General features: G+C 31.5%; 1 protein-coding gene across 2 annotated transcripts; it reads right to left on the reverse strand.

The window, feature by feature from the left end:
- Positions 1-3971: 3971 nt before the first annotated feature.
- LOC106690647 (uncharacterized) lies at positions 3972-10079 on the reverse strand. 2 transcript variants are annotated; one of them, XM_014436152.3, is made up of 5 exons: positions 10007-10079; positions 9745-9932; positions 8171-8252; positions 5844-6028; positions 3972-4256 (listed from the first exon to the last, which is right to left on the reverse strand). In XM_014436152.3, exons 2-5 carry the CDS (start codon positions 9928-9930, stop codon positions 4155-4157), a joined length of 555 nt encoding a protein of 184 aa, XP_014291638.1. In that variant the 5' UTR covers positions 9931-9932; positions 10007-10079; the 3' UTR covers positions 3972-4154. The 2 variants fall into 2 exon arrangements, with proteins under 2 accessions (XP_014291638.1, XP_014291639.1); XM_014436153.3 differs by having other exon boundaries at positions 4036-4256; positions 5848-6028.

Genomic DNA, 10079 nt, shown 5'->3' on the forward strand with positions numbered 1-10079 from the left:
ATTTTTATTTCTCTTTTGACCGCAACCCTGACCATCTCCCTATATATAAAGGTTAAAAATAGTCTCAGGGTCCATTAAATATATTAACATTAAGATATATTAAACAGTATACTACAAAGTGGTATATCTTTTTAAAAAATATATAATTACAGGTGGGTATTTGAATCTATAAAATCATTTGTTGAAGGGGCTGTAGCGAGGGGGCCGAGAAGGAGCATGAGGCTTAGCTACAACTCGCTAAAGCACAGCACGTCGAACCTCACCGATGCTCTCAAATTTACAAATTGCTCCATTTTGTAAAAACATATTGTCATTTTTATATATTAATAATTTATCTACACAACACTTACCAATATCGATAGAATGATTAATAAACGATACCAAAACAATGCACCAAACTATCTCAAGCAGAGTTATTAAGACCGCTTCTCGGGCACAGCCACATGGACTAAGCATATAAATAAGGGGCTCTAAATTCCCCTTCTCTATATTAGTTTTGTTATGTGTATTTATAAAAGTGTATAATGTGTTGGGGCACACATTATTTCTGAATTTAATAAACATAAATCTAATGAAAACTTAATTCTAATACTTACATAGTGTGTTGCCAACACACCAGAGGGGGAGGGGGGTAGGTGTTAACGTCTTGAATAACGGATTCGTACAGTACTGAAGTGAAACGACACATCAAATTTTTCGATTCACTTCAGTAATGTACGAATCCGTTATTCAACACGTTAACACCTGCCCCTTCTCCGGTGCGTTGGGAACACACTACGTAAGGTCACGTAGTCGACTCCGTGTCTCACGGTATTCTAAGTCATAAGCTCTACAGTGTGATCGCCTCAGTTTTTCATAAATAGAATTTATTGTCCGAACAACAATGTATCAATTTATTTTAGCAAATATCATGAAAACTACTATTCCTACAAAGGTAAAGGTTATAAACTTCTTTATAGTCCATTAAACTAGCTTTAATTTGAGTGCTAATAGACATCTGAACGTCACATAGTTCCTGAGATATAGATTTCTCAAAATAAATTAACTAACTACTAATCTTTCAGTAGATTTTTAAGACATTTTGCCTTTTAAAAAGCTATATCTCGAATACTATTGGGCGTAAACAGCTCTTTTAGGGCTAATATTTCAGCAAATTTGCTCTTCTTTAAATAATGTTCTCTTAAATTTTCTTGTGTTGTTGGTGATTTTTAAGATATAGAGCTCCGACTGAAAAATCAATGTTTTTAAGGTTTTGAAACAGCCCCCATTTTTTAATCCCCCTACCTATACTTGACAGACTCATCAATTTTGACTAGTAATTATACATAGTTTTCGTTAAATTAATCAAAAATTGGGGTGAGATAACTGCCTTTTTTTCTTCCCGGCTCTTGTACTACTAGTTTCGCATGAGTAAAAAACCAAGAGGTATGAAATAACTGCATTTTTGAGTTCATAAAGTTGAATTTTGGAACGCGTCTGCACAACGCGCGGCACAGCACTAGTTTGGCAGACAGGTTTCTTTTGTGTCGATACTAACCCTAGTTTTATATGAGTCAAAAACCAAGAGATATGAAGTAACAGCATTTTTTTATTTTTTTATGTTGAATTTTGCTGCATAACGCATAACACACAGCACTGCCTTGGCAGACAAGTTTCTTGTGTATCTGTCCCAAACCCTAGTTTCATATGAGTCAAGAAACAAGAGGTATGAAATAACTGCATTTTTTGTTACTTTTTAGAACGGCCGCCATTTTTAAACTCCTCTGAACTGGATTGGCAGACTCTTCAATTTTGACTCCCAAGCGTATGTAGTTTACATTAGTGAATTCAAATATTGGGGTGAGATAACTGCCTTTCTCTTCCTCTTCGGCTCTTGTACTGTTAATATTGAATACGCCTTGCGAATGCCTCCTGTAAAGTAGATATCAGGCTGGAGAACTGCCTAAGATTAGACAGCCCCGACAGGTCTATCCAGGACTGGACAAAATTTTCATTTTTAGGTTTGCCTAACAATTTGAATATAGGGGTTTTTAAAAGGGCATAAAACAAATATTCATTAAATATTAATTTTATGTAACTTGTTTATATATGATCTTCAGTTTTGTTAACAGCACGTCTTCTATTACTTTTATATTATTCTTATATCCCCTCTATATTGTACTCACTTTTTTTATATTTCTCTAGCACTTTACAATGTTTTCTTTAACTAGTTAATAGAAATCTTTATTTTCCAACGTTTTCTGATCAATTTAGAGCAGATTGTTAGAGTCACATTTCAGCTTTGAACTTTGAGGTAAAAAAAAAGTTTATGTGCCTAAATCTTGGAATAAAAATTATCACATAATCAGAGCCTTTTACAACAAAAAAATGTCAATTTGAACTCTAGTCAATCCTCTATGCATTGAACCTAAAGGTTTCTCAAAGAGAATAAATAGAAATTTGATAATTATGAGAGATAGTTGACCGTGGATGATAAATGAGGAGAAGATGGTTGGGGATGCGGTCAATGAAACACAAATAAGTATGACTAACTTATTTTAATGTGCCGACGTTTCGGCTAGAGTTTCTAGCCTTCTTCAGGGCTAAAAACAAAACAAGATAACAACCACAGTAAGTATAGAAAAATAAAATGAAAAAAGAAAGTATAAACAAAATAATTTTACACATACAATGAATAGTTTTACAAGATAGAATTAATAAAATAAAGTGATGATTTTCTCGCTTCTCTCATCACTTTATTTTATTAATTCTATCTTGTAAAACTATTCATTGTATGTGTAAAATTATTTTGTTTATACTTTCTTTTTTCATTTTATTTTTCTATACTTACTGTGGTTGTTATCTTGTTTTGTTTTTAGCCCTGAAGAAGGCTAGAAACTCTAGCCGAAACGTCGGCACATTAAAATAAGTTAGTCATACTTATTTGTGTTTCATTGACCGCACCCCCAACCATCTTCTACTCATTTAGAAATTTGATAAGTAGAAAAATATCAATTTTTCATTGCTGGAATAGCAAAGACTAAAATTAATTAGTTAATTTTTTTGGATAAACAATGAAATGTACTTTTAATGCATAACAACGTTCTATAAATGTAAACATTATGTAATTTATTCCAGATTTTTTACTTAAAACTTATTTCCTCATTAAGAACAGAACTAAAATTGTATGCAGTACATAGTTCATATATAGTTTAATATTATTTATTATATAGTTAAAAATTATATGCATTACGTAAAAATGGCTAAATAGTGATTTTTATTTGAGAATGCAGCTTAACTTTTAGTCCTTTCGAATCAGTTATCAATTTTAGTCTGGATTAAAAGCTTCATAAGGAGAATACGATATAAATCCCCAGCTGGTCCATAGTTTAAAATGCTTCTATTACATGTTTTCCCACTTATTTATCTTTTTCTTTGTTTATTATAATTTTAGATAGAAATTTATTGTCACTGGGACTATGAAAACTCATATGCCCAAAAATCCTTTATACTATTAAAAAAAAAATTATCCCATGAATCTTGTGACATCTTGAAAACCAGAGATATTTAAAAGAAGAAAACATATGAGTATTCTACAAAACGATGGTATGTGACAAGATATCTAAAGAATGATGTGTTGTTTTTCTCAGAATTACAAGGTATCACATCTCAAATAACATAATCTAATTTTAAAAACGCAAGAGCTTACATAAAATAAACAGAAACAATATTTAATATAAAGAAAGTTTTTCTAATCACATTCAAAGTTTCTGAAAAAGTCATACATTCATGATGCATCCGAATCAGACTAAAGTTTAGTACAATTATAAAAAACAGCTTAAAACTTGAAATTGAACTAAATAATCTATATCAAGTGATGTACTAACAAAAAGAACTTAATAAGCAAAGGAAGAATTATACCAAGCACGTAAGTTTTAATATATTTATAATCAAAATTAATACATTAACCTAGGTAATGAGACTCCTCAAAATAACATATACATTAAATATATTTTCATCGAAAATTCCTTTTAAAATATACAGGAGAAAAACAAATCACAAAAGGGAGTATTTATTCAATCTCATAATTTTGCATGGGTATTCTACACCCATGATTAACTCTCATAGTTTAATCACTGCTGGCAATGGAATGAGTATTTTTTTCATGAAAAACTTTACTGAAATGTACCATTATCTTGAACTTTGTTCATAAAGTTTAAGAAATCTTCTTTAGAAACATGGCCAGTGTTACTGCTGTCAGCTTCATCTATCATTTCCTGCCCACAGAACATAGGTATAATATTTATAAATATATATAATGTATGAATAAATTAAGATTATGAACAAGAGTTCACCATCGCTTAAGTTGTGACACCACTTAACACTCAAAAAACTTTTACATTTGAGAAAAAAAGGATTAATGCTTCATACTGGAGATATCTAATGAATTCTCAAAGTCAGAAAAAATTATACAGGCATACAACAAAACAATGGTATAACAATATTCTAGTAATTAAATTGTATTTTTCAATTTTTGAGTTATGAGTTATCACAACTTAAGCGACGACAGGGATAAAATATAGTAGTTACGAGTTATCACAACTAAAGCGATAAAACATAGTATATTTGAAATATTAAGAAGTCAATTATGAAATTAAATTCATTTCCTATATAAAAAAAAAATTGGAGTAGTTACTTGAAACACAATATTTATTATCTAAATGAAATATAGGAAATGCCATTAGAAGTAGAAGTAAAGGAGGAATTACAGTTTTGACATTTATTTAGCAACCAAGTTTTTTTTTTTAATTAAAGACAAATTTCTTTTACTACACTTGGGTATTTCATTTCGCATGGATGCTTATACGAATATAAACCTCAAAAAAGGAATTTTTAAAAAATCATGGTACTAATTTCTAAAATTACATTAATTCTAATAAATCAATTTATAAGCAGAAATAAGATACATAATAGCTATAACAATAGAAGAATTTGTAATAAAATTTTAGAGGTAGGTAAGCGTCATTTCAAACATCATGAACCAGTAAACACAAGGAACAATTTGTGAAATATTCTTTCATAGCAGTAGAATGTGTTGCCTATCATTTATATTTTTTTTTTGTCGGAAAAAATTATGTATAAGAAAAATATTATATAAAGTAGGTTAATAACACTGATGTATTGATCACAATTCCAGTTAACTTTAAATCAAAGCAGAAATACTTGGATAAGTCAACTGCCTTTACAAACACGGATAATTGCGATATACATGGAACTGCAAATATGCCTTCCAAAGGCATCAAACACCAACCGGAGGCACTGTACTAACAAAAATTAAAAACGAGTTAAGAGACAAAATTTTGTGGATTAGGGCAAGCTTGCCCCCATAGACTCAATTAAAACTTATCTAACAAGCCTATTAAGCAGAATTTAATTTACATTTCATTTCCTATAATTCTTTATTTATATAGCTACATATCCAACGAAAGTTTTTTTTTTCAATTTATATTCGATATATTGCACAATGCTATTGGGGAATGATACTTTCAGACAACTCTACCAGGACAATCTGTAGGACACCATTAAACTAAATCCATTCCACAGTCATATTGTTCAAATACATCCAATTCGAAATAAATTAAAAAATTTCCCTTAGTCAGATGTGCCACTAAGCAAAGCAGTGATATAAAACATCATACCATACTCAATTTTTAATTCAATCTCCAAATAAAAGAAGATAATTGGTTTAAAACAACATTTCTGCAGTGCATATAACGTTTTCGTGAAATGTTGAAACTTGGAATATATTACTCTCACAATCTTTTTACTTCAGGAGATAAACAGAAATATATATTCACATTTACTTGCATTTCTTCTTCTGATATAATTTCACCAATATCTTTAGCAACCCTCCTAAGATCATCAATAGATATGAAACCTTTTTCTTCCTTATCCATTAGTTGAAAAGCTCTTTCAAGTTCGATTCTTGAGCTTCTATCTTTCATTTTAATCTGAATAATTCTGCCCAAGTCAGGTAGCGAAATATAACCTATAAAAATTTTAAATTTATAATAAATCTTAGACACATATAATATATATATATATATATTTAGTAACCATACAAAAAATAACTATTAACATGTAAATTAATTATTGTCCAATATCATTTGCAATTTACAAATACCCCACTTTAAATAGAAAGTAAACTGTTTATCGGTTGCTAAACTAAATTTCAAAATACCCTATATATTATTCACAACATTTCTAACAATGAGATTAATACAAGTCATATTTGAACATTCTAGCGTTAGGAGCTTAAACCTGTGAGTGAAACATAGAAGTCTTTAGTGGGACGAGCGATCTTATAAAATACTAACATAATTCTCAGACCATGTTTTAAAAAACGACGGTAATTTGGATACTTCAGAATATTTTAAACAAACAGAATATGTGTAAACAAATATTTCATAATTATAACTAAAAATAAACATACTCCATAATAATAGCTAAAAAAATAGTTGGTACAGGTAATGGAATATTTCACACTTCCACTGACGAGATAAACTAACTGGTAGTTGAGAATGGGCTAAAGTAATTAAAGATAATGGTTTTAACTTACATTAAATATAAAGTTTTTACCTTCGATCTGATTTTTAATTACTTAAGCCCAGATTCTACAATAACGATGACAGTGACAGCTGTCGCAGCCACAAACATCATGTAAACTAACATTTGCTTCCATACTATCAGGATTTTCTTGATTGTTGGTAGTCCAAGAATCTAAAGTCAGATAAGTTAGCTATGACTGGGGGGTTTCACGCCGTTATTCAATTTCAGACGCTTTTTAAATATTGCTCGATTTAACCACGTTAAAGTTTCCTCTTCCTGTTTTAAGCTAATATTTCAAAAGTGATATAGGACCGGGGGTTGATCCGGCGAGAAAGGATTCCCTTTTTTTTGTAACTTGTATGATAAAGGTCATGTGGAAATGGTCTTTTGCAGGGAAATAAGATATTTATTCAATGTGTCAGAAATACGAATTATCAAGTTGGTGACATCAGTGGGCGCAGTTCTACTACCTCTACCTCGAGGTTCTCCCGGATATTTTCATTTTTAATTTTGGTCTTTTACGGTTTCCCAATGGATTTTTCTCAAGAACATCTCCGATCTCGACACTTTCCACGCATTACGATCAATAACGTCTCTATACAGCAAAACTGGTATCAATACTTTTTTAAACAGAAGGAGCTTTGTTTTGTCGCTTATTTCCTTCACTCATACTTTCCAACAAGCATACCTTTGCTTTTCGCAGCATTAATATTTATGTCTCTCAACTGGAACTCCTCTCTCCATTCATTCAATGCTACTTATGGTTTCTGCTAGGTGTCATTTACTAATAATTCGGCCAAGCTATATGGTCATACAAAGAAATGACAAATTTCCAATCATACTTGACATTCTTTCTAAATTAAATTTTCACGGTCCTTTTTCGCACTCATTCGCAACTAAATCCCAGTAGAACGGGATCGGTTCGCACTTTGCACCTGTTTGGACGAACACTGATGAACAATACTGGCCTAGCGACGCGGTTCCCGTTAAGATCATTCATGTGAATTCGGAGGAATTGAATTCGCAATTTTTCGTATCATTCCTCTCCCAGTGGACAAAAGGCGTCACTCCAGTGGTTCCTTTGGCACCAATAGCTCCTTTGTTAAAATCCATATACAACCGGTTCAGGAATGTAGAAACATTAGTTACAAAAAGAAACTACTTTTTAAAATTATTTGCAGGTGTACGTTCCATGGGCTGGATTTTATGCATCAGACTCCGGTACTATAAAAGACATACTGAGGCCTAAGTTGTATAATAGTCTTTAACGACGTTAAAGGCTGAATGATGTTCTTATGATTATGGACTAAATAAAAAATTCAGAAGAATAATTAGTAATCTGAGGTACCGGTAGTGCAACGTCCCTCCTCATACACGTCTGACTCCTAATGTACTGATATCTGTTTATTTATTAATTTAAATCATTATAATTAATTAAAACTAAATGTTTTAATGAACGTATAATTCCAGTACTTATCTATAATAATCAATACTAATCAAAATAAATCAGTACTAATCATATAACTGTAAATTTTAAATGTGAATTTAACTTTTATTTGGTCAAACATTAAATACAACTTACTAGGATTTTCTGGGTTGATTTGCTTTATTAACTCTTTTAGTTCTTCTGGGCTTGGTTCCATGTACATTGATCTCAGTATTAGCTGAAACCATACATTAAATCTAATTCATGTAAATTATATTATTTATTTTGAGACCTGAAATAAAGGTAATAATTATGCATATGATACATTTATTAATAATCCATAAGCTATACCTAATATATAATATACGTAGACAGCCAGGGGTTTTTTGTTTTAAGATTTTATCCAAGCATTTATAATACCTGAATTGGAAAGTCATCGAACGGCTCTAGTTTTATCGACTCACTCAACGTAGTTATTAAAACGCAGTCGATGATACAATTTCTGTTTATTTGGGTTTTAACTTATCTTAGTGTTATTAACTGGAGTAACAACTAGCCATTCTCCTTTAGTTATATTTTGGTTGGTAGGTGCGAGAAGCTGATGGGTTTTATAACATACATTATAGATTTTATAACATCGTAATTTATGCTGCACACTTTCAAGGAAATATTTTTATGTTACTCTGTTCTTCCAGACTTTTAGGGTGGAGTAGCAGGTATTGGCACTGACCACTCCACGTTATGTAAATTAAAAACAAAAATCTAACAACTGGATATACTTTCCATATAAATCATGCAAAGGTCTTATTGAAAACACGTTTTAACTTAACTGTTGTGAGTGCATTAGAATGTATCAGAAATTTAAAAAAAATTCATTATTTGGTGATGAATATACAAACCGCTGGGCTTACGCCAGTTTCGATGTTAAGGCAACTTCTTATGCAGATGAAATGTTTAGAAGCATTAATGACTAGTGGCCTTGAACATGACGCCAGGATATGCCCCATCTCTTGGGGGCAAGCAATCTTATAAAGACAACCATAAATATCAGAGCACGTTTCAACTAACGCCGGTAATTTCAGTACTTCAGATTATCGTTAAAATAAAATAAATAAATAAATGTTAAACAAAACGTTTGTAGGAAGAAACCTGAAATCGAGGCCTGGGCCTGATACAATTTCAAATTCTTAGGTCAGTCTGTTTTTGAAATCCGTGGAGGATTCGTTTTTAGGGCCCGGCGCGGATTATCTTGGGTGTCCAGGACTGATACAATTTTAGTTTTTGGGTAAATATATATGAATAATGTTTTACCGCCAATCATCATCATCATCACATTAGTTAAGGTAGATAGGTTGCGACAGTTTGCTGTTAGTCCACTGACATACTTGTACTAAACTACCACTTAAGACACAGTGTATGACTGTAACAATCATCACAGTTATAATGACGTTACTGATTCTTCAAGAACGGGTAAGGTTGTGGGCATTGTTTGGTGGGGAGAATCGGCAGCAATGATTTCAACCCTAATTTAGCTCTCACCATCATACTCTACAAGATTGAAAAAGCTATGCATGTAAAGAAATGGACACCACTAATAGGGAAAACACCTTCAAATACCGTTGGTAGAAAAAGGTAATATTCAATCTGAATTATATAACCATACGTAATCCATGTTTTTTCTGTTCTAGAGGGATCGGGAAAAAATAGGGTAAGGCAAATTAATTAATTACCTTAATGTGTTTGGACGAAATTCTTCCTTCACCAATACCATGCTCCACATCTGCTTCAAATAGACGGAAAAGTTCCGTCAGCTGCTCCTCGTGTTCTTCGCTGATCTTAAACTCTTCAGGTGGTTTTTTTAGTTTCCGTAAACGATTAGAGGCATTCTTAATATTTTCCTCTTGAATAGCTTCCATATCTAATATTTTATTTACAATCAGATATTTAGAATAGTAATCATCATATGTACCTACATTAAATTACATTATTTACCTCTTGAGATCAGGTCCTATTGAAAACAATATTGAGTAGTTTAAGCTGTCTTATAACTAACTTTTGTAGAGAT

This window comes from Halyomorpha halys, unplaced genomic scaffold, assembly GCF_000696795.3.
Source record: "Halyomorpha halys isolate HHAL.00 unplaced genomic scaffold, Hhal_1.1 Scaffold1794.1, whole genome shotgun sequence".
Taxonomy (NCBI): domain Eukaryota; kingdom Metazoa; phylum Arthropoda; class Insecta; order Hemiptera; family Pentatomidae; genus Halyomorpha; species Halyomorpha halys.

Excerpts from the sequence above, each read along its gene's own strand:
- LOC106690647 (XM_014436152.3), bottom strand. The coding sequence starts at position 9,930 with ATGGAAGCTATTCAAGAGGAAAATATTAAGAATGCCTCTAATCGTTTA. Across the intron at positions 8,253-9,744 it reads TTTCGTCCAAACACATTAAG|CTAATACTGAGATCAATGTA; the intron begins GTAATTAATTAA and ends GTATGGTTTCAG. Across the intron at positions 6,029-8,170 it reads AATCAACCCAGAAAATCCTA|GTTATATTTCGCTACCTGAC; the intron begins GTAAGTTGTATT and ends AAATTTTTATAG.